The sequence below is a fragment of the Talpa europaea genome, assembly GCF_964194135.1.
Source record: "Talpa europaea genome assembly, chromosome: 5".
Taxonomy (NCBI): Eukaryota; Metazoa; Chordata; class Mammalia; order Eulipotyphla; family Talpidae; genus Talpa; species Talpa europaea.
This window is the reverse complement of record NC_140071.1, coordinates 27,994,711-28,020,687: the sequence shown is the minus strand read 5'-3', so window position 1 is coordinate 28,020,687 and position 25,977 is coordinate 27,994,711. Positions and strand designations below refer to the sequence as shown.

The 25,977-nt window shown below is 38.1% G+C and overlaps 1 protein-coding gene across 1 annotated transcript in view; it reads left to right on the top strand.

Annotated features, from left to right (window-relative positions):
* ANKRD55 (ankyrin repeat domain 55) overlaps nucleotides 1-25,977 on the top strand; it is a gene marked incomplete at both ends in the record, with an annotated part of 90,185 nt that overhangs the window by 5,482 nt on the left and 58,726 nt on the right. Inside the window, one exon of the mRNA XM_084234165.1 lies at nucleotides 20,748-20,870. Coding sequence (XP_084090291.1) covers nucleotides 20,748-20,870 — 123 coding nt within the window. The remainder of the gene's footprint in view (nucleotides 1-20,747; nucleotides 20,871-25,977) is intronic.

The following is a 25,977-nucleotide window of genomic DNA, read 5'->3' as shown; positions in this document are numbered from 1 at the left end:
TCAGCACACAGGAACTTCCCTCCATCAACCAACTCCTGGGACAGGTTGTGACAGATCAGTCTATTCAGTCTTGTGACCCTAGCTAGAGGAATATCACTCTCTGATCTCATCCAGTTACCATGCACAGCCTTAGAGAGTCAAAAACTGCAGTGATTCAGTGGATTGAGTGTTAGAGGAATGTTGTCATCCTCAGTATCCTCCATCACAGCCCTCCTGTCCTGGAGAATGGGGGCCTGTTCCCTGAGTGTACCTCCCAAGAGGATCCAGAGGGAATGAAGGCCCACCTGATCAGTCAGATCTCCTGAATTAACCCTGGTGTGTCCCACAATTTAGCCAGATTAACTTCAAAAGACAAACCTCCAACTCTGCCCCTTGTCTCTAAAGGTCAGCTGGGTCACCACACTAAACTTTTCCTCTCATCTCTACTCATGAATTCCATATTTCCTTAGCATTATTAGGCCACTGTGTTGGGTACTGATCTCTGAGATTTTCCCTTTGATGCAACCATTTGGAGGAACAGATATTTTAATGGTGCCCAAAAGAAAAGCCACTAAACATATTTTTATTGGCGATATTAAAAGAGACACTGAAGAACATCACTTAAGAGATTATTTTGAGCAGAATAGGAAAATGGAAGTGATTAAAATCCCAACTGATCAAGGCAGTAGCAAGAAAGGCTTTGCTTTTGTTACCTTTGATGACCATAATTCTGTAGACAAGATTGTCATTCAGAAATACCATACTGTGAGTGGCGCCAGGCAAAAGGGTTAAAGGAAGGGCAAGACCCCCTTAATCTTCTAGGGCCTTCATTGTCCTCAGATAAAAATAATGTATGTACCAGAGTGGGACATCTTAAAGAGACCAACTCTGAGAATCTTAAGGTGGGCATGTTCAGAGTTCTAGTTTTTTGCCACAACTAAGTTGACTCAACATGGGCCACTGAACGTGGTGAGATGAGCTTGTCAGTGTCTAGCTTCAGGTGGTTACAATAACCAATTCAAGGATGGATCCTGGATGTGTTTTGCCTTAAAATCGTGATAACTTAGAATTGGAAGAAAACTGAGAATGTGTAATATAACCCCCTCATTTTTTGTATGTGAAATGAAAACAGAAGGATTAGTGGTGGTATGGTGTTGTGAACTGTAATGATCACTGGAGCCAAACTGAGCAGTTGAAGTCCCAGTACTGCCACTTACTGTGTGACCCAGCTATTTGACATCACTGTACCTCATGAAAGAACCTTGTAGATGAAGATGCTGCTGCTGCAAAGAATTGTTTACACAGATTAAGTTAATGAATACATGCAAAGCCCCTGGAATCATGCCTGCCCATTTTAATCACTCAGTAAGCACTAGTGGTGGTTATACGATTGTTATAACAATCCTCATAGGTTTGTTATAAAGATTTAATTGAGCAATACATGCAAAGCCCTTGAAACTGTGCCTGACCTATAGTAATCACTTAGTAAGTGCCACTGGTTCTTATAAATGACTGACCTAAGGTCACAAGGACCACGGGTCTTCCCAAGTCAAGTGAACACTAAACCCCTCAAGCTCTCTACCCCTCTGCAATTTTATATGGCATAGTATCCCTTTTTCACTTGGAAATTGGAAAGGCCATAACTTGTCTGAGCAGGAAAACTATAACAGAAAGAAATCAATTCTCCAGAAAAGCTCACAGATCATAGAATGCTTTCACTTTCCCTGTCCCCTCTTTCTGGTGTTCTAGCCTCTAAGACTTACCCTCTAAATGAAACTCTACTTCGCGCAAAAGTCAGCCTACCTGTTAGCTTCCCTTTTCATGCTGGTGGCTGGCAGGTATCTAGGCTCTCTGTGCTATTCTAGGGATAACCTTACTTTTAAAAATTTTAATAGTTTCATGTTTTAATACTTGATACAAGAGGCTTCCTTCAGTCCCTTTTATTTTGTAATCTCATTTTTTGTTTCTTTTTGTTTTTATTTTAGGAATGATAATATATTCACATACTTTCAAAGTCTAAAACAAGTGTGCAGTGAAACTCCTCCTTACCTCTTCCAACCATTCAATGTTAAGTGAAAAAGCAAAGATGAAAATTATATATAATATACAAATCTTATTTTTATGAAGAACAAATACATATCTGTAATGTGAACACTATGCTCAGAGCTGCTACTCATTTGTAGTTATGTCAAAATACCTCTTTCTCCTCAAATCAGTGTGATTTGCCCCATCTTCATTGCTCTGACTATTCCCCAGGAGCACACACACTACCTGTAGTCTAACAGCTAAAAAGACATGCTACCCAGTGTTAGACCTACCTCCATTCTGATGGCCAGTTGTTATATCCTAATATCACTCTTGACCTTGGCCTTCATTGCAGAAAGGGAATTTGGGGCTAGAATGGGGTTGTGTAGAATGGAGATTCACTTAATAAATAAGCAAAAAAATGGCCTTAGACTTAGCCAAATTCACATTGGAACTCAGAAAATTTCAGCCATTTTCTTTAGGTTCTATCATGTATTTCAATCCATAGAAAGATCACAGGATAGAAAATTTAGGATTTGTTTCACTAGCCTGTTCAGCTAGTCCTGACCCACCAACAACCACTGCCCCAAAATTTCAGCCACAAACATGAGGCCATTGTCCTAATTCCGTAGAGCACTACTTTGCCTCCTAACCTTACAGTTGTTTGAACCTATTAACTCCTTTTCTTGTTCCTCAGGAACTTGCCTTCTCTTCTTTATATGGCCTATGGTTGGGATACTACCCATTTTCAGCCATGTGCAAGATCAGTTAAAATGATAAATACCTGATTCAAACACCTGTCATTTCCTGAAAGTGAAAGAGGGAGTGGAACAATATGTTTGCTCCAGAAGGAGATCAGAGGAACTATCATCAAAATAAAAACTCTTGATTTACTTTTAAATTTCTAAAGGCTGTGGCCTCCCCGGTGGCACAGAGGGTTGAGCGCAGCACCATGAAGCTGTCTGCAGCCTCTGCAGCATGGGTTCAATTCCCAGCCGACCAGGGAGATACCCACATGGCACAGCAGACCTCTCCTGTCTTGCCCACTGCTCCCCCCAGCAGTGTCAGTCTGCCTGTTCTGTTCCATTCTCTGTCTCTGGTGAATCCTCTCACCCACCGCACCTCTGGCCTGTGCCCCAGCTATTGTATAAATAAATTTTTTAAAAAAAGAAATCTTTAAAATAAATAAATAAATTTTCAAAGCCTGGGCTAGCATAATCCTTCATTAAAATTATTTAAAATTTATACCTGCCTAATTACCAAAGAACTTGACATAATATTTTAACATTAAAGAGATTTCCACAAGACTCCAATGAGAGAGAAACCCACTGAGTGTGTATACTAAGTCAATCAATCCATTCATTTATTGCACACATACTAATGGCCCTATGCATTAAAGACTGAGATTTTATTTTCTAAGAATTAGTATTGTTAAAGTGAAAGTGCATACTATAGAAGTACATTCTAGAGAGGCATCATTACTGAATTTCAATACAGATGAGCCTCTTAAGAAAGCAGCTACCATTTCCCAGGCACCCTGCCCCACCCCCCATCCAGGAGAGGCTAACTAAACATGGAATGGCATTCATTCCGTGAATTTCAGAACAATTACCCTTACAAACACAATAATGCTGAGATTTAAACAAATGCAACACGTGTTACATCACAAATCTGGTTATGAAGAAAGAGCTGACTGTGGCCAGATACTTACCATTGAGATAATGTGTTGCAAGACTTCCTCCCCACAAAATGAAATCCCTTCTTTTCCACTGCCATGGCATGAAGATCGCTTTGAGGATGTGTTCTCTCAGCTAGTACATGCAAAAAGCGTAGAGCTATTTTTCTCTTTAAAAGAAAAAACTTTCACTTCCTCCCATATGACTGGCACTTTATAACACACTCAGAAAACCAGCCAATACACCCTGAGGGACTATAGGAGAAAACAGGAGAAATAAAATATTTCAACTCACAAAATCTTTACAGCAAGCTGAGTAAGGCAAAGGGTCTCATTAAGGGGTAAGAATACAGAGGTTCCTATGTATGTCAGAGTAGTAATATTGATAATAATTACACACTTTGAATGCCTCCTCTGTGCCAGTCATTGCTCTAGCACTTCGTATGGATTAACTCATATAATTCTCAGAGCAGCCTTAAAAGGTAAATACTATTCTTATCTCAATTGACAGGTAATGAATGGGGAAAGAGAGGTAAAGCAACTCACTCAAGGTCACACAGCTAGCAAATAGATGTTAGTGCCAGGATTCATACTCTGTAGGTTGGGTCTATGCTCTTATCATTTTTTCTATATTACCTCCATGTATGCATGCTACACGTCATGTAATATACATGGCAAGAGTCACATAATACTGATTTTTTTCAATGCCAGTAAACTATATCAGTGACCTTAAATATGTTCCTGTATGGCAGTGTTCCAGACTGGGTTTTAATTCTACCTAATGGAACCACTACCATTCTGGCTCAGGGCCCGGGTCAAGGCCTACAGAGTCTCTTCATCACCAGTGGGTGGCAATATTGTCACATGGAGCCAAAGGGAGACAGAAAAGGCTTGGCACCCTCCTTATAGAGGAAATGTCCTTCTGGACAGATCATTTTAAGCTACCCCCAAAATGTGATATCCCTATCTCAAAGCACTCAGGATAATCCTATAGTAGTAGAGAGAGATCTGGATTAAGAGAATCCACAAGAAAGTGTTGTTTAAGTGACTCTCTCTGTTCTGTCATAATATTCCTAGTATATCTCAATCATAAATTACATACCTGTCTTCCCACTAAGGCATGTCTTCTTAGGGATAGAGACTCTACAACCTTTGTATCCACAATTTCACTAGTCCATGGTGGGTATTGAATAACTGAATGAAAAAAATAAAGTTCAAGTTCAGTTCTTCAGAGGCAGTCAGTCTAAGAGAGATCTGCAGAGCCTTCTGTAGTTGCCAAAAATGAATTCCAACTTCATGAATTACTTTAAGGTGGATTCAGTCACCAAGGCTCCTCAGAATTTTAATGAACCAAAGAAAGCTTCTCAAGACCATTCTGGTCTATATTCTTGAAACTGCAATACCTAATCTATCCTGATATCGACCTGACCCTTTCACAAAATGATCACAGTTTAAGTAGAACAAAGTCAAACTGACCTCTGGATAATGGATGCAGTCAAGGACTTTCTCAAGGAACTCCACTGTGTGAAATTCTAGAAAAGGAGCCCATATCTGGTAATCCAAAACATTTCTGTATGTCTGAAATCCTAGTATTAAAGAGCTACTAGGGAGAAGGGATTGGGTAGATAATTAATGACACATCCAAAAACTTGTGCAGGTTATTAACCAAGGAAAATGAGGGAAATACATGAGTTCAAGAATATCCATCCTTCCAATTTTTAAGTAAAAATTAATTTAAAATATATAAATATATACCTTTTTAATCTACTAGGATATTTATAAAGGTCAGAATTAGAAAGTACATATAATTTTTTTTACCAGAACTTTGTCAAATATCAAGGACTTGTTTTCTCAGTCAAAGACAGATTAGATTCTGTCTAACCTTTTTCAGTAGTAGGGAATTAATGTAAAGCTTCTCCTCGTGTTTTAAGGGGAAAAAATTTGGTTTACTTTGATGATTATGAAAATTATGTATTATGGAGAATTTGGAAAATTCTGAAGAATAGCCAAGACATTATCTCTATTGATTTTGATGAAAGTCCTTCCAGTTTTTAACATATTTCATATATATACATATATATTTTTAATAAAATATAACCTATATCTCTCTACATGCTTCTTTCTTCCTATCTCTTAATGTTTCTTTTCCATTTTTTTCTACTTTCAGTCTCTCCTTTGTATGCATTCTAGAATTTCTCTTTATGCACTCATACATAAGTATGTATGTGTAACTTATTTAGTTAGGCAGGAAAAACACTGCTATTGAAACACTGCTCCTCCCTTAAACTGCAAAAAAAAAAAAAAGATAGATGAAAAAAACTGGAAAAAAATAGATGATAGATGATGATAATGTGATAATAAGGATGGTAAATAGATAAGTAAAGAAGAAAGGAGAGAAAGAAAAATTTATGAATTATATATCTTAAACAGTTTTGTGACTTTCCATAGGGGAAAAAAAAATCTTAACACTGTTTAATTTCAAACTTTGCTACTACTCCATCAAAGGCCAGTGGTGGGGAGGTTAGATCTCCATCCCCATTTGGTGGTAATGAGAAGTCCCTCTCCCCCTACCTGTTGAAAACAATAAGGACCATTAGTCATTCTCCAGTACCTATTGCATCACCCTCCACATTTCTACAGAAATTCTTTATATAGTCTTTTTTTTTTTTTTTTTTTTTTTAATAAATTTTATTGTTATATTCCCCATACAATTGCAGCCCCCCATTCTGACCCCAATCCCTCCCCTCCCGCCCCCGCCCCCCTAAAAGTGTCTCTGGTTCATAGTTTTTTGTTGATTTTGATTTTCACTTTCTTATAGTTATTAATTTTCCTGGTCCCTTATTTAAGTTTTCTAGATTCCTGCTATGAGTGAGACCATCCGGTATTTTTCTTTTTCTTTTTGGCTTATTTCGCTGAGCATGATCCCTTCCAGCGCCATCCATGTTGCAGCAAATTGCATGTGTTTATCTTTTTTGAATGCTGAGTAATATTCCATGGTATATATGTACCCCATCTTCTTGATCCAGTCATCTATTTTTGGGCATTTGGGTTGTTTCCAAAGCTTAGCTATTGTAAACAGTGCTGCTATAAACATAGGGGTGCAGGTGTTCTTTGGAATTGATGTTTCTGTGTCCTTTGGGTAAATACCTAGGAGTGGAATTGCTGGGTCATATGGAAGCTCTATGTTTAGTAGGTCCAGAAATCTCCACACAGCTTTCCACAGTGGTTGGACCAGTTTGCACTCCCACCAACAGTGCAGAAGAGTTCCTTTTTCTCCACACCCTCGCCAACATTTGTTGTTGCTAGTTTTTTTAATATGTGCCATTCTCACTGGTGTAAGATGGTATCTCATGGTAGTTTTGATTTGCATTTCCCTGATGACAAGTGATGTTGAACATTTTTTCATATGCCTGTTGGCCATTTGCATTTCCTCTTCAGAGAAGTTTCTTTTAAGCTCTTCTGCCCATTTTTTGACTGGATTATTTTCTTTGTTGTTGTTGAGACTCATCAGCTCTTTGCAGATTTTTGTGATCAGTCCTTTATCATTAGTGTTGGGTGCAAAAATGTTCTCCCAGTTGGTGGGGTTTCTCTTTGTTTTTGTTATTGTCTCTTTTGCTGTGCAAAAGCTCTTTAATTTGATATAGTCCCAGCTGTTTATCTTTGCCTTCACTATCACTGCTTTGGGTGATGTGTCTGTAAAGATGTCTTTGATGTGCAAATCACGTAGTGTTTCGCCTATATTTCCTTCTATATATTTTATGGTTTCAGGTCTTATGTCTAGTTCTTTAATCCATTTTGAGTTGATTTTTGTGTATGGTGTGAGGTGGTGGTCAAGCTTCATTCTTTTGCATGTAGCGACCCAGTTTTCCCAGCACCATTTATTGAACAAACTTTCTTTGCTCCAATGCATAGTCTTTGCTCCTTTGTCAAAGATTAGTTGACCATAAACCTGTGGGTTTATTTCTGGATTTTCTATTCGATTCCATTGGTCTGTATGTCTGTTCTTGTTCCAATACCATGCGGTTTTGATGATTATGGCTTTGTAGTATAGTTTGAAGTCTGGGAGTCTGATGCCTCCATTCCCTTCTTTTTTTTTCAGGAGAGCTTTGGCTATTCGGGGTTTTTTGTGATTCCATATGAATTTCATCAATAATTGTTCTATTTCTTTGAAGAATGACATTGAAATTTTGATTGGAATAGCATTGAATCTGTATATTGCTTTTGGAAGGATGGCCATTTTAATAATGTTTATTCTTCCAATCCATGAGCAGGGGATGTCTCTCCATTTCTTTGTGTCTTCTTCTATTTCTTTTAACAGTGTTTTATAGTTTTCTTTGTATAGGTCCTTTACCTCTTTTGTTAGATTTATTCCCAAATATTTGATTTTTTTTGTTTCAATAACAAAAGGGATGGTCTTTTTGATTTCTTCTTCTTCAGATTTATTGTTTGTGTATAGGAAGGCTACTGACTTTTGCGTGTTGATTTTGTATCCTGCCACTTTACTGAACTGATTGATGAGTTGAATTAGCTTTTCTGTGGAGTTTTTGGGGTTCTCTATGTATAATATCATATCGTCTGCAAATAGTGATAGTTTGACTTCTTCTTTTCCTATTTGGATTCCTTGGATGTCTTTCTCTTGTCTTATTGCCCTGGCTAGGACTTCCAGTATTATATTGAAAAGCAATGGTGAGAGTGGACATCCTTGTCTTGTTCCAGATCTTAATGGAATTGCTTTCAGCTTTTCACCATTGAGAATGATACTGGCTGTTGGCTTGTCATAGATGGCCTTTATGATGTTGAGGTATGTTCCTTGTATCCCAAGAATTTCAAGGGCTTTTATCATGAATGGGTGTTGCACTTTGTCGAAAGCTTTCTCAGCATCTATTGATATTATCATATGGTTTTTATATTTCTTTTTGTTGATGTGTTGGATAACGTTGATTGATTTTCAGATGTTAAACCATCCTTGTGCCCCTGGAATGAATCCAACTTGGTCGTGGTGAATTATCTTATGGATACATTGTTGGATTCTGATAGCTAAAATTTTATTCAGGATTTTTGCATCAGTGTTCATTAGGGAGATTGGCCTGTAGTTTTCCTTTTTTGTGTTGTCCTTGTTTGGTTTTGGTATTAGTGTAATGTTGGCTTCATAGAACGTGTTTGGTATTGTCCCTTCCTTCTCAATTTTTTGGAAGAGTTTGTGAAGGATAGGCACTAATTCGTCTCTGAATGTTTGGTAGAATTCATTTGTAAATCCATCAGGTCCTGGGCTTTTGTTTTTGGGGAGGTTTTTGATTACCATTTCAATTTCGCTAATTGTAATTGGTCTGTTTAGGTGTTCTATTTCTTCTTTATCTAGCTTTGGGTGATTGTAGAGTTGTAGGAATTTGTCCATCTCCTCTAGATTGTTAAACTTGTTTCCATATAACTGTTCATAGTAGTTACTGATTATTCTTTTGATATCTGCTGTGTCCGTTGTGATTTCTCCTTTCATTGATGATCCTGTTTATTTGTGCTTTCTCCCTTTTTTCCTTTGTGAGCCTGGCTAGGGGTTTGTCTATTTTATTGATTTTTTCAAAGAACCAGCTCTTGGTTTCATTGATCTTTTGGATTGTTTTTTTAGTTTCAATTTCATTTATTTCTGCTTTGGTTTTTATTATTTCTTTTCTTCTACTGGTTTTGGGGTTTTTTTGTTGTTCTTTTTCTAGATCTTTGAGCTTCGAGATTAGGTTGTTTCTTTGCGTTCTTTCTTGTTTCTTGATGTGAGCTTCTATTGCTATATATTTTCCTCTTATTACTGCTTTTGCTGCATCCCATACATTTAAGATATTGGTGTCCTCCTTGTCGTTCAATTCAAAAAATTTTTTAATTTCTTCTTTGATCTCCTCCTTAGTCCAATGGTCTTCCAGTAGTGTGGTTTTTAATCTCCATGAGGTAGGAAAGTTCCTTGCCTTCTTTTTATGGTTTATTTCTAGTTTGATGCCTTCATGGTCAGAAAAGATGGTTGATATGATTTCAATCTTGGTGTATCTGTTGATGTTTGTCTTGTGCCCCAGTATGTGATCGATCCTGGAGAATGATCCGTGTGCGCTTGAGAAAAATGTGTACTCCGTTTTTTTGGGGTTTAGTGTTCTATAGATGTCTATTAAGCCCAATTGCTCTAGGTCTTTATTTAGAGCTTTGGTTTCTTTACTTATTTTTTGTCTTGTTGATCTATCCATTGTTGATAGTGGTGTGTTGAAGTCTCCCACTACGTATGTGTTTTCTCTGATGTCTGTTTTCAGAGAGGACAACAGTTGTCTGATATATTTTGGTGCTCCTTCGTTTGGTGAGTATATGTTAATGAGTGTTATTTCTTCTTGAAGTATTGTCCCCTTGATCATAATGTAGTGACCACTGGGGTCTCTTTTTATCTTTTTGAGTTTGAAATCTGTTTTATCTGATATAAGTATAGCTGTTCCTGCTTTCTTTTTTGGTCCATTTGCTTGTAGGATTGTTTTCCATCCTTTAACTTTGAGCCTATTTTTATCTTTTGTAGCTAAATGTGTTTCCTGGAGACAGCAAAAGGTTGGGTTTTGTTTCTTAATCCAGGCTGCAACTCTGTGTCTTTTTATTGAAGAGTTTAGTCCATTTACATTTAGAGTTAATATTGATATGTTAACATCTGTATTTGCCATTGTGTTTGTCTTTCCTTTGATTTTATTTATTTATTCTTTTAATAACTTTTTTTTTTTTTTTTGGCCTTCTTTCATTGTTATTCGTCGCTCTGAGGTTCTGGCTTTAGGACTCCTTGTAGTATTTTTTGGAGTGGGGGTTTAGTTGCAATGAAATTCCGGAGTTTCTGTTTGTCTGGGAAGGTCCATATTCTTTCTTCAAAGAGGAAGGAGAGCTTTGCGGGATAGAGTATTCTTGGTTGGCATCTGTTTTCTTGGAGTCTGTTGACTATGTCCCTCCACTCTCTCCTTGCCCGTAGTGTTTCTTCGGAGAAGTCTGATGTCAGCCTGATTGGTTTTCCTTTGAATGTTATCTGTTTCTTCCCTCTTGCCAGCTTCATTATTTTTTCCTTGTCCTGGATTCTTGGGAGCTTTACTATTATGTGTCTTGCTGTATTTTTCCTTTCGTCGTGGAAGTTTGGTGTTCTTCTTGCTTCTTGTATATCAATTTTCAGCTCCTTCTTCACATTTGGGAAGTTCTCTTCAATTATCTCTTTGAATATTTTCTCTGTTCCTACATCTCTCTCCTCTCCTTCTGGTATTCCTATAACTCTTATATTTCCTTTCCTCATGGAGTCAGATAGTTCCCGAAGTCTTTCTTCATTCTTTTTCCTTCGTACTTCTCTTTCCTTTTCTGTTTTGGTTCTTTTTATTTCTGTGTCTTCAAGATTACTTATTCGTTCTTCCATTTCATCTATTCTGCTTTCATTGCTTTTCCCAGAATTCTTTAGTTCTTCCATTAATTCTTTGATCTCCTGCATTTCTTTTACTTCCCTCTTTAGGGACTCAATTTCTTTCTTCTGACCATTGTTTTCCCTCTCTAGGGACTCAATTGCATTCTTCTGATCATTGATTATTTTTCCCTTATCATTGTTTTCCTTTATGACTTCTGTCAGTTTTTTAATCACGGCAATTTTAAATTCTCTTTCTGGAAGGCTCAGAAATTCTTCCAAGTTATTGTCGTTGCAATCTGGGGGCTGGCTTTCTTTTTGTGGTGTGCTTTTTCTCTGGAGAGTTGCTAGGTTGCGTGTGGTTCTTCTCCTCCCTACTGTCTGTTTTCTAATTTGCCGTATGCGTTGGGACACTGTGTTGTTGGGACTTGCCGGCATCTTGGGTGGGCTTCTCTGTTCCCCTCTGGTTCTTCCAGGAGTCATCTGTCAGTTTCAAGCAGCCTTTACTGGAGAAAGGTCCCTGTTCTAAAATGCCGATGTGGGGACACACTCCCCTGTGCGCCTGGTCTGCCCCGGCGGTGGGTTCCTGCTCCCCTCTGGGCTTGGACTGCAGGCCAGAGGGGGTCTGGCGTGGGCGAACTTCCCCGCTCACCTCTGGCTCCTGAGGAAGCTTTCTGCAGGTAGTCTTTACTGAAGAAATGTCCCTGTTCTAAAATGGTGATGTGGGACACACTCCCTGCGCTTCTGGTCTCAGGCACACTCTTCTGCGCGCCTGGTCTGCCCCGGCTGTGGGTGCTCGCTCTCCCTGTGGGCTCAGACTACTTGTTCAGAAGGGGCCCGGTGTGGGCTAACTCCCCAGCTGGCCACTAGCTCCTTCAGTAGCCTGTGCTGGGGTCAAGTCGCTAGGTGGCACCAGAGATCTCTCCTAGAGCCCTTGGGGAGCTGATTTTCCACCCCGTGGGACAGGGAGCAGAGCGGGGATGGTAGGGTACACCTCAACGGCTTTGGGGTGCTGTGTCTGCCTTGTGCCCCACCGTCGTGGGGAACCCACGCCCCTAATTTCGTGCCCCGGGTCTCAGTTCCAAAGCCCTCAGTTCCAGGACGCGGGCTGTAGCCCAGATCAGTGGCGCGGGAATGGCGCCTTTTGAATCCCGCTCCCCTGCCCTGGCGCCTTGTTCCTGCTCACTCAGGGAGGGCCTCCGCCCGGGTCTCAGTTCCAAAGCCCTCAGTTCCAGGACGCGGGCTGTAGCCCAGATCAGTGGCGCGGGAATGGCGCCTTTTGAGTCCCGCTCCCCTGCCTGGGCGCCTTGTTCCTGCTCACTCAGGGAGGGCCTCCGCCCGGGTCTCAGTTCCAAAGCCCTCAGTTCCAGGACGCGGGCTGTAGCCCAGATCAGTGGCGCGGGAATGGCGCCTTTTGAATCCCGCTCCCCTGCCTGGGCGCCTTGTTCCTGCTCACTCAGGGAGGGCCTCCGCCATCTCCCAGCAAGCCTAGGTCGCAGGCGCGGGGACCTGGGCAGCTGCAATCCGAGCGCCGCTTTCGCGCAAGCTTACCGGGCGGCCGGGGCTGTGTGCTGGTGCTGGTCTCCTCCTGGTGGGCGGGGCTCTCTTTAATGGCGCGTGGAGCTCACCTCCGCGGTGGATCCTGCAGGGTTCGCCTCAGCTCCCGTTCACGGGGTGTGGTGGCTGAAATAGTTCCTTTCCACTCACAGTCCCGCTTGCTGCATCCGTTTTTCTTGTTGGGCGTTTTGGTTTGTTGTTTCCCTCGTCTCTGCCGGTCGGAGAGTGCCGCCTCTGTGGGCGGGGGAGGGGAGCAGGGTTCTGCGCTTCCCTCCCTTCTCGTCCTCTTTTATGGCAACTTTCTTCTTCGGGCAGTTTGCTGGAGTCGTCCGTTTATCTTCCGTGTCCCAGTTCTCTCTGGGACCTGCCGCTTTTCCTCCCTATTAACTTTTTTTAATGGGAGATCTTACTCGCAGCGTCTCCTCGCCGCCATGTTGCTCCGCCCCTCTTCTCTTTATATAGTCTTAAGGTTTAATCATTTACATTAAACACAGCTCAAACTGGCTATTTCTACACAATCTGGATGGAAACTCCTTCATTTCCTATTTCCTAATCACTCTGTGGTTAAGTATGGTATCTCAGGACTAGAATAACTTTGAAGTACATTGTGTTCTGCCTAACACATCTTCCCTTCCTCCCTTCCCTGTCCTTCAGTTGTCTGAATTTCTTGTACAACACACTTCCTGGTGGCCAACTAGCTGAGACTGGTCCTCTGCAATTCAGGAAGCTCACTGCCTCCTTTAAGTAACCAAGAACTTGTTTTACAGTGCTCTACAAACAAAATACCCTCCTCACCCACTGCTATATCTAACTGCTAGAGTTTCACAAAACACTTTAACTATAAAATTTCCCATTTAAAAGTTATTTGAAAAGCAATTTTATTTATAATAGTATTAAAAAGAATAAAATACTTAAAAATAAGCTTAATGGGGAAGGCAAAAGACATATACATGAAAACTACAAAACATTGTTAAAAAAAAAATCAGACATCAATAGATAGGACATAATGAAAGACATGGATTAGATGACAATATTGTTAGATGTCAATACTGCCCAAAGACATATACAGATTCAATGTAATCCCTATCAAAATCCCAATGATGATTTTGCAAAAATATAAAAATCCATCCTAAAGCTCATGTAGGCTCTTTAATGACCCCAATTGGCCAAAACAAAAGAAGAACAAACTTGGAGGTCTAACAATTCCTGGTTTCAAAAACTTATTACAAAGATACAGTGGTCAAATTAGAGTAGTACTGACATAAAGACAAATATCTAGATCCATGGGATAGAACTGAGAATCTAGAAATAGTCTCAAACATCTATGGTTAACTAATTTTCAAAATGGATGACAAGACGATTCAATGGGAAAGAATTATCTTATGAACAAATAGTCCTGAAACAACTGAATGGTCACATTCAAAAGAATGAAGTTAGAACCTTACCATAATACCATATATAAAAATTAACTCAAAATAGATAAAAAATCCAAACATAAAACCTGTAAACTATATTCAACTATACAAATATAAGCCTAAACTATAAGAAAACATGAGGAGAAAGCTCCATGACATTGAACTTAACAATAATTTCTTGGGTATAATGACAAAAGCATGGAAAGCAACAGGAAAAATAGATAAACTGAACAACATTAACTTAAAAACTTTTGTACATCAAAGCACACTATAAACAGAATGAAAAGACATCACACAGAATAGAAAATATTTGCAAATCACGTATCTACTAAAATATTAAAATCCAGAATATGTGAAGAACTCCTAAACTTAACAAAAATAATCTGATTTAAAATGACAAATGCACATTGCTCCAAAGAAGATATAAAATTATCAATGAGCACATGCAAATATGCTTAGCATTATCAATTGTAGGGAAAGGCAAATCAAAGCCACAAGATATCACTTTAAACTCTTTAGGCTATTATTAAAACAGACAACACATGAAACATAAATGAAATAAGTGTTGGTGAGGATGTGGGGGGAATGGAAACATTGTGTACTGTGGTGGGAAAATAAAACAGGTCAGTTTACTGGGGGAAAACAATATGTTCTCAAACAATTAAAAATAAAATTTTAAATGATCTCAAAATTCTACTAAGTTTATTCCCAAAATAATTGAGAGCAGGTTCTCAAAGAGACATTTGTATACCCATGTTCATGGCAACATTATTAACAGTTGTAAAAAGGTATAAACAACCCAGTGTACATCGATGGATGAATTGATTGATAAAATGGGGCAATACATAAAATGGAATATTAATTCAACCTTAAAAAAGAAGAAAATTCTAACCATGCTACAATGTAAATGAACCTTGAGGGCAGTATTCTATATGAAATAAGTTAATCACAAAAACACAGATATTGTTGATTCTGCATATATGAAATTCCTAGATTATCAAATTAATAAAATCAAAATGTGGAATGGTCATTTTCAGGAGCTGGGGGAAGGTGAATAGGAGTTAGTGTTTAATGGGTACAGAGTTTGAGTTTTGGAAGAGGAAAAGAGTTCTGGGGATGATTCTTAGTAATGGTTGCACAACAATGTGAATGTACATAAGGACACTGAACTATACCTTTAAAAATGGTTGAAGTGATAAAAGCCATATACAACAAACCCACAGCTAATATTATTCTCAATAGTGGAAAGCTGAGGCCTTTCCTTTAAGATCAGGAACAAGACAAGTATGTCCTCTCTCACGACTGCTCTTCAATATAATACTGGAGGTCCTAGCCAGGGCAATGAGACAAGAGAAAGACATACAAGGAATCACATAGGGAAAGAAGAAGTAAAACTATCACTATTTGCAGACAATATGATAATATACATAGAGAACCCTAAAAACTCCACAGAAAAACTATTCAAAATAATCGACCAGTTCAGTAAAGTAGCAGGATACAAAATCAACACACAAAAATGAGTAGACTTCCTATACACAAACAATCAATCTGAAGAAGAAGAAATCAAGAAAACCATTCCTTTTATAATTGAAACAAAAAAAAATCAAATACTTGGGAATAAACTTAACAAAAGAGGTGAAAGACCTATACAAAGAAAATTATAAAACACTGTTAAAAAAAAAACAGAATACACATATAAATGGAAAGACATCCCCTGCTCATGAATGCAAGAATTAACATTATTAAAATGTCCAACCTACCAATAGCAATATACAGATTCAATGCTATTCCAATAAAAATCTCAATGACAGTCCTCCCCGGTGGCACAGTGGGTTGAGCACCGCACTGTGAATCTGTCCACAGCCTCTGCAGCGCAGGTTCAGTTCCCGGCTGGACAGGGAGAAACGCACATGGTGTGGCAGACCTCTCCTGCCTCACCTGCTGCTCCCCTCAGCTGTGTCTTTGGTTCGTCTGCCTATTCTGCTCCCTGCTCTGTCTCTGGTGAATTCTCTCACCCTCCTGCACGTCTGACTTGTACCCTGGTTCTTGTATAAATAAAAAAAAATCTCAATGACATTCTTCAAAGAAATAGAACAAAATACTGATGAAATTCATACGGAACCACAAAAAAAAACACGAATAGCCAAAGCCCTATGATGAAAACACAGGAGAAAGGAGGTATCACATTTCCAAACTTCAAGCTATACTGCAAAGTCATAATAATTAAAACAGTTTGATATTGGAACAAAAACAGACACACAGACAAATGGAACCAAATAGAGAGCCCAGAAATAAAACCACACTTATATGGACAACTGATCTTTGACAAAGGAGCAAAGAATATACAATGGAACACAGACAGTTTGTTCAATAAATGGTGCTGCAAAAACTGGACCATGACATGCAAAAAATGATACTAGACCACTGCCTTTCACCGTGCACAAAAATAAACTCAAAATGTATAAAAGAACTGAAGTAAGACCTGATACCATAAAATATATAGAAGAAATATAGGTAAAACACTATAAGACATACATTGCAATAACATCTTTAAAGACTCATCACCCAAAGCAAAGAAAGTCAAGGAAAAGATAAACACCTGGGACTGCATCAAACTGAAAAGCTTCTGCACAGTGAAAGAAACATTAACCAAAACAAAGAGACACCCCACTGATTGGGAAAAAATCTTTGCACTCCAGTCAACTGATAAGGGACTGATCACAAAGACACACAAAGATCTCACATGGCTCAACAAAAACAAAATAAACAATCTGGTCAAAAAATGGGCAGAAGAACTTAAAAGATATTTCTCCAAAGAGGAAATGCAAATGGCCAACAGGCATATGAAAAAATGTTCAACATCCTTTATAATCAGGGAAATGCAAATTAAAACCACATTGAGATACTACCTTACACCAGTAAGAGTGGCACATATCAAAAAAACAAGCAACAACAAATGTTGGCGAGGATGTGATGAAAAAGGAACTCTCCTAGATTGCTGGTGGGAGTGCAAACTGGTCCAACCACTACAGAAAGCTGTGTGGAGGTTCCTCAGTCTACTAAAATTGGAGCTACCATATGACCCGGCAATTCCACTCCTAGGGATCTACCCAAAGGACACAAAAACATTGATTCAAAAGAACACCTGTATACCTATGTTTATTGCAGCACTATTTACAATAGGTAAAACCTGGAAACAACCCAAATGCCCCAAAATATATGACTGGATCAAGAAGATGTGGTGTGTATATATATACACAATGGAATATTATTCAGCAATCAAAAAAGATAAACTCATGCCATTTGCAGCAATGGGGATGGAACTAGAAGGAATTATTCTCAGTGAAATAAGCCAGAAAGAAAAAGAAAAATATTGGATGGTTTCACTTATACCAGGATAGGAGAACCAAATAAGACATCAGTGTAAAAAAATAATAATAGTACAAAACACAACAAAGCAAAAACGGACAATTATAAATCAGAGACATACTGCAGGGGAGGAGGAGGAAGGGTGATCAGAGAGAGGGAAGTAGGAGGACAGGGAACTGAGGTGATGGTGCACGGGTGCATTGGTGAAGGAAACTCTGGGTACTACACCTGAGGGGATGGGGGGAAGCAAATATTGTATAAAAATGAACAATGATGTAAAAAATATAGAAAAATAAAAATTGTTGAAGTGGTAAATTTTATTACATATATATTTACCATAATTTTTTAACTAAAAAATAGATAATCCAGATACCATAAGGCTACTATCATGACTTCACAAGAATAATCTATGGTGTGAACACATCTATTTCCTCAACTGCTTCTCATGCAACAAATATGAAGTCTTTTCACACCCCATTTAATCACTTTTCTCTGACTGTTCTCAAATCATCATCTAGTCCACTGAATCTATGGACAGGAGAACTCAACATGACACTCACCAGTTAAAAATGAAAAAACCTATTACGTCCCTCAATCTGATTACTAGCCTATTATCAATATAGCTAGAATTCCTATTAATTAATTATTACACAGTTAATTACTATAGAATAACTTTGCTGCTAAAGCCTAAGTTCTTTTGTAATGTGCCACTGCTAAAATCTTTTATTGGTTAGAATCTTTCTAATTAAGTGATCAAAAAGATAAACACATGAAATCTGACTCAAGCAAGAAAAGGAACTTTTTTGCACATGTAAATGTAGTAGAGATGATGCTGGCTTACAGTGTGGTATAATTCAGGAGTTTAGTTGATTTCATTAGGTCTCAATTATTTCTTTTAGCCCAATTCTGTGCTTTTCCTTGTGTTGTCATCACTCTTAGATAGGCTCTCCACCCACAAGCTATCCCCCAGTAGTTCCCAGTTTTCTGGGTGATAGAACAAAGAAAGTGTATTGCTCCCAGCAATCCCAACCAGAGTATTATCACTTTTGTGCTGATTGGGTCATATCCCTGAACCAATTTCTGTACCAGGATAATGCAAATGCTGAGGGGCTTAATTCTGGATCATATGTCTTACCCCCCCTACTCCCACCGCCAAGGACCACTGACAAGGGATTTAATCATCTCCACTCTATTGACCATGGGTTGAAAGTGGACAGGATGTCTCCCAGAAAATATTCAGGTTAAAGTTATAAGGTTATGGTGAAAGGATGCTGAACAACAAAAATTATAGATTCAACCACCCTCTAATTTGTTCATCTGGGTATTTATAGACTGTATACTCTCCAATGTTTATCCTTATTAAATGCAAAGTTATTGGAATCCTTCTGGCAAGTGTTTGTGGGGATCATTGTTTCTCTCAACTTATCAACAGTGTGATCAGACCACACTTTATAGATTTTATTGCACTTAGTGATAACAAGCTATGAATACATTTATACGTTATATAAACATGTTATATAAGATATGAACAGGTTATAAACACAGAGTAACTCAACCCACCACCAGGATCTCCCTTCCGAGATGACACCACCAGATATTAGGCCCATCGTTGCCCTTAAGTCTGGGCCCTACTTATAGTAAGCAATTTTAATAAAATATCTAAAGTCCTAAGAGGGCTCCCAATGGAGAATCAACGTTCGATGCAAAGTTTAGATTCTTTAATCATCAGGGAGACTTTTTTCTCTAAATGTCCCAGATTTTTAATTCCTCTAAACACACATGCTCACACAGAGTAACAGTAGTAGTAGCAAAGTATGTACAGCATTTACTACATGGTATGCCCTGCTCTAAAAGCACATACATTTAAAAATTAATACATTTATTCTTCACAGAGACCTTATGAGGTAGATGATTATCATAAACATCATCATCATCTCCATTTTAAAGACAAGGAAACTAAGGCCCAGTGGGGGGTCCAAATTCACACAGCCAGCTAGTATAAGCCAGACTTGAACCCAAGTTATATGGCTCCAGGGTCCTTGTACTTACCACAGGGGTAACATTTGACCCTGTCACCCCTCATCTGCCACTTACAGCCCTCAGGCCATTGTACAGGTAAATCTGCTTCAACAACAACAACATACCATCGGTAAATTAGGAAACAACCATTTACTTTACAAAACAGTTTGTTGTCATCAGTGAATATTTTTTAATAATTAAGCTCTTCCTGGGACAGGTCAACTTGTTTAAAATATCATGTGTGACTTCCCAGAAATACTGAGGTAGAAAAATCAAGCCATAGGGTTTGGACTACTGTCTAAAAATCAATTAGAATTTTAAATACGTATCTCTGGCATAATGTCCACACTAGTAGAAAAACAACCTTTAAAAAAATCTCTTTGCATGTATGTTTTCCCTGAACAATGACTGTCTGTGGGGGGAATTATCTATGCACAAGATCTCATTAGGGGTCTTCCTGTGAGCAGAGCTTGTCTTCAGTTCTGTTGTCACCTTTAGCAGTACAACGGTATAATACAGGTAGCTACCAAATTCATGAGTGGCATACAACTCAACAGAGCTGGAAACACTATGTCATGAAACCCTACATCATTCAAATAAAGGGGCTTTTGTGAAGGGACTATATATAGAGATGAGGCAGGGTTGAGAGAAAGATATTCATTCCTTAAAGGGGCCACATTGAAAGCTGGTCCTTGAGAGAAGGAACCTCAGGTGGGAGAGAAGCAACTGGTGCTGCACACTGCATTAGGAGAAGGCAGGAAGAAGTGCCCATCTCACTCTCCTCCCCACCTTTCTTTTGCCAATGTCTCCCATGGGCAAGTTGAAGGGCAGGGGCAATACAGTCAGCAAGGGGCAGCCCTCAGGAGCAGGGCAGAAATGGATAGAGAATGCATCTGTAGGACAGAGAGTAAGGAGCACAATGTCTCTTTCAAAGGTGGATAAACGGAGTCATTGAAAGGAAAAGTAACACATTTCAGGTCAAAAAAGAGGACCCTATAGCCAACATGAAGGTTGCATTTACTTCGGAACTTACTGATTTCAAGTAGCCTAAATGCCTGAAAGAATCATAGAATCTCAGATCTATGAGATCTGACCATCTAATTGCTCAGTCTCCTTCCCAATATATGGTGGTGTTACAACATGGCCCACAAGGGACCACCTTTCTTCAGAAGTGGTGAGCGTGCATGTGATCGTTATGATTCATTCTTTTGCCTGGATTTACCAAAGAAGTTTTTATGAATCATTTGTGTGGGTGATGCTTTGGGTGTTGTTATTCTTTCAGCAAACTCACTCCACACATTGTGGGTCTATTTGATTCATGAAGGTGATTCATCTGAGGAAGTTGATCTGACCATGGTATACCAGGCAGCATCTAATGGAGATGTCAATGCTCTGACTTCAGTGATTCGGGAAGACCCTTCCATCCTAGAATGCTGTGACAGTGAAGGTGAGCTTATTCATTTTGAGTACTGAAGAATGTTTTGTTCTGTCCTTTTAGAGTGACCGTCAGAGGTGAACAATGTCAATATACTATCTGACAGGCTACTTTGATAGTAAAGCATAAAAAACATCCTATCTAAGACCATGTGCAGGTCCCTCAGTATTTCCATAAGTAAGAGTCTTAGCCACAAGTCTTTAAATTCTTTTTTATTATCTCTTATAATGAAGCGGATTGATTAGAGTTTGTTTCCAACTTCTTTGTATAAAAGACTCAAGTAGATGAATCAATTAGTTAGAAAAGGGGTATGGAAAGAGGGTACTTTTGGTAGCAATAAATGGTGGGAAAGTATCATCATTAAAGCCAGATAGCAAGGTTTTGTTTCTGAGGAAATGGAGTAGATGTGATTTTTTTCTCTATTCCTTATTCTAAATACAACTAAAAATACTGGCCACTGTATATAAAACAAACACTTGGAAACTCTGGAAGGTAAAGAGAAAATGGCAAACTGGTTAGGAACTTGGGACCCAAGGAATGACACAATGGTGAGTTGCTTGGTTTTCCTTTTTTAGCCTTATATATCCCAGACTTGTAGCTGAAAAGGTCAGCAATACAGTAATGCCAACAGGCATGGATCATAAAAGCCCCAACAAAAGTCTGAGCTCTCTAGACAAGGACCAAGACAAGAATAGCCTGGAAAGACAAAAATCTTTTAGACAATAATGATTCTATTCCAGCCAAATACCACACACACACACAAAAATCCTATGGCCTAAGTCCCATCCATTCCAACAAGGATTAAGTGGGAAGCTTAGACCTTCACTCTACCTGGTGATAATGAGGTTCCCTGCCCCTATCTTTTGGGCTGGTGTCAGAGGAGGTCTTGTTGAGAATTAGGAACTTTCACCACCTACCCAGCCATAATAAAGGATCTTTCTGCTCGGATATCAGTGGAAGTTAAGTAAGAAACATGAAATTCTAATTCTAACCCCACTTTGAAATAATGAGGTGGCACCCTCTCACTTCCCCTTTGAAGCAGTGTCACAGGAAATAAGCTAAAATAAAGGATTTAAGTAAGGTTAGGAGACTCATAACAGAATACTCCAAATATTGTGTTATTTGGAAATTTAACTTCTATAGGAAGTTTTAATAGGAAGTCACTTGTCAGACCCAGAAACGGGAATATGTCAAACTGAATGAAGAAAAAGGTAATAGATGCCAACATTGAGATGATAGATATTAGAATTATCTGACAAAGATTTTTAAGCAGTCATGAAGAAAATGAGTGATTACAAATATGCTTGAAAATAATGAAAAGATAGAAAGCTTCTGCAAAGAAATAATATAGAGCTCTTGATGAGAACTAAATGGAAAATTTTGGAACTGAAAAATACAATAATCACAGTTAAAAATTCATTGTTCAGCCACAGAATGAAGAAACAAAGGAAGGGATCAACGTACTTAAAAATAGAACAACAGAAATGAACCAAATGTAACAACTGCAAGAAATAAGTTTTTAAAAAATAAAGAACAGAGTTTCAGTGACCAATGTTACTATAACAAAAGTTCTATCATTGTTTCTCTGTCTCAATATTTCTGGGAAGTCGTTAATGATTTTAAACCAGCTTACCTGTCCCAAATTGTCCCTTATGACAATTTTTTTTATAAAGTGAGTGGTTGTTCCCTAATTTAGCCATGGTAGTTTTTTCTTTGTTTTTAAAGCAGGCTCACTTGTACTCTGCCTTGGGACTAGATGTTGAAATTTAGGATAACCAAAGGTTAAACCCTAGTTGTGTGATAAATGCAAGTACCAGACTGTTGTGTTCAGTCCTGCCTTGTATGGACTGACTGTAGATGAAAACAACAATACAGCATACCACACTGATTGTGTTCAATCCTGGCTTGTGTGGACTGACTGTAGATGAAAACAACGACACAGCATACCAAAATGCGCAGGACACCGTAAAGCAACGCATTCATTAGAAAAGAGAGATCATCAGTGAACAATCTTAATTCTCACCTTAAGTACCTAGAGAAAGAAGAGAAAAATAATAAACCCAAATCAAACAGAAGGAAATAAAAAATGAAGGGAAGAGTAGAAATCAATTAAATGAAGACAGAAAAACAACAGAGAAAACTCAATAAAACAAGGAATTGATTCTTTGAAAGAAATCAATAAAATTAACAAACCTGCCTGCTCTACAGGCCCACAATACCACGTGCAAGAGTAGACACCTGCTACTGCATTTCCTGAGTCCAGCTGCTTTTGCTCCACTGCCCACCACCTGCCTTCTGCCAATGGCCTTCTCAGCCAGTCATGCTGGATCAGCTGAACTCACTGCCCATGCAAATGGATTATAAGACACAGAGGTAGCTAAACATATGTTTTAGGATTTTTTTCTTTTTTCTGCAATAGTTTCTGCATATACCTACAGGTATACAGCTCAACAGTTCAGGTAGATTGCCTATGTAATAATGGCTGGGTTTGCTTTTTTGTTTTTGCTGAACTATGGCTCATTTATCCATGGCACCTCTTAAAGCAATTACCTGTTCAAGACTCAGGCCCAGAACACAAGAAACCAAGGGAAAGAAAAGCTAAGAATCATGATAAAAATAATTGATTGGGGTTTTCATGATTCAGCTTTACTATTACCCTTGCTTTTGTTTCATGTGAGAACTAAATTGTTTTCATACGCAAAATATTAGCTAAAAACACCTATGCTCTTATGACACAGCTGTGTATAGATTTTGTCTCTTTGTATTTCACTTCTAACTCAGTTGGCTTTAGATTTACATGTATTTTAGGTCTCTTCTTCATAATCTTCCTTTAAAATGGAGAACAGAAAACATAATTATGCAAAGTTTCTTTCAGGTCTACAAAAACAATGAATGCCTCATAAATGATAATAAAAGTTATCAAAATTTTCAGTTTATTGAGTAGTTGTTTTAATGCTTTCAATTAAAAATTCTGTGCAAGTGAAAAAAAATTAACAAACCTCTACTAATACTGACAAAGAGAATATCAAAGATGACACAAGTTACCACTAACAGGAATAAAATCAAAACTATCACTACAGACCCTGTAATAAATAAATATGACAAACAACTTTACTCATATAAATTTGACTCTTTAAATGAAATGGATCAGTTCCTCAAAAAATATTAAATAGCACAATTCATCCAATAGGAAATAGATTATTTGAATAGTCCTATAAATCTTAAGGAATTTAAATTTATAATTTTTAAATTCCCAGAAAAGAAATTTTCAGGCCTTAATTGTCTTACCAGAAATTTCTACAGACTCTTAATAATAACTATTATCAGTTCTACACAGCTTCTTCTAAAAAACATAAGAGGAAGAAACTCTTCTCAGTTATGTTTTTGAAGCTTGTATTACCCTGATAGCAAAACCAAACAAAGATGATAAAAAAATTAACTTATAAACTGATACACCTCATCAATATAAATACAAAAATCCTTAAAAAATATTAACATACAGAACACAGTAACACATAAAAAGAATTATATACCATGACCAAGTGGGGGCTGTTATAGGAATGTAAATCTGGCTCAATATTTGAAAATCAATCAGTATAATCCATTATATTAATCATCTACAGAAGAAAACTCACACAATCGTGTCACTGAAGGAGGAAAGCATTTGACAGAACTAACACACAGCCATGATTAAAAACCCTGAAAAAGGTAAGAGAGGGGAACGTCCTCAATTTGACAGAGTATCTACAAAAATCCTATAGCTAATGTTTTACTTAATGGTATAAGACTTTGCCCCTAAGATCCTGAACAAATCGAAGATGTCCCCTCTTACTCATATGCAGCATGGAGTTGGCAATTCTAGCCAGTGCACAAAGTCAAGAAAAGGAAATAAAAAGCATATATATTAAAAAGGAAAAAGTAATTTCTTTTTTTTGCACAGCTTGATTGTCTACTTATAAAATCCTAAGAAACCTACTCAGAAAACTCCAACTGAGCTAATCAAGATCAATACAGACCAAAAAATAATGTATTTCTATACTAGAAATGAACACATTGACACCAAAATCAAAACCACAGTGCCATTTAAAATTGCTCATTTAAAAATACTTAGGTATAAAATAATTAAATATCTAGAGGATTTATATACTGAAAACCACAGAATGCTCACGAAAGAAATCAAAGATCTAAATAAATGGAGAGACATGCCATGTTCTTTCATTAGAAAACTTAATATAGTAAGCATGCAAAGCTCCCCAAATTCATATACAGGTTTAATGAAATTTCTGTCAAACCTACAGCACATTTTTGTAGATATAGACAAGATTATCAAACTGTATATAGGGATTCAAGGGGAAAGCATGGTTAAAACAATCTTGAAAAAGAAAGATAAAGTGGGAGAATTCAGTCTACCCAAGACTTACTACACAACTGCAGAAATCAAGATTGTGTCTATTATAGACAGACTCATGAATCAATGGAAAGCAGAGAAATCAGCAATATAATAACACCAATGTGCCCAGGGGATCTTTGGCAAGGGTGCATATGCAATTAAGTGGGTTGGAACAACTCAACATCCATGGGGGGTGGGGCTGAGGGGTACAGAGAGAGAGAGAAAGACTCTGATTGAGCCACTCTTGAAGATCACTTCATAGCAATTTTTACCCAATGCAAATGTTTTAAAGTATTTGAGGAGAGAGATTAGAGAGAAAAACTGGGTTGGCAGCCTTAATCTTTCAGTGTGAACAGCACCTATAGAATTAATTTATCCATTCTTAGGGATCACTGTCATAGTTCACCTGGAGAACCACAGCTTCAATGTGCACCTCCAATTAAAAGACATCTAAACAAGTCTCAAGTGGGCAAGGGATTGTGTCGGTGGTTTAACTTCCTTATTTCAAGAAGCATGAAACACCTAGGTTCTGCTTCACCAGGCTGGCTTGTTCCAACAGTCCTGCAAAATTAATCAGAATGTGTAATTTCATTTCTATTTTTATTTTGGAAGAAAATAGCCAAATGTCTTGACCTATATTGATTCTAAAAACAGAAAGGTATTTCAGTAAAGGCGGCCCCTCTCAGCAAGAACTTCTACAACCTAAGGCTAGACTATTATTCCTGCCCT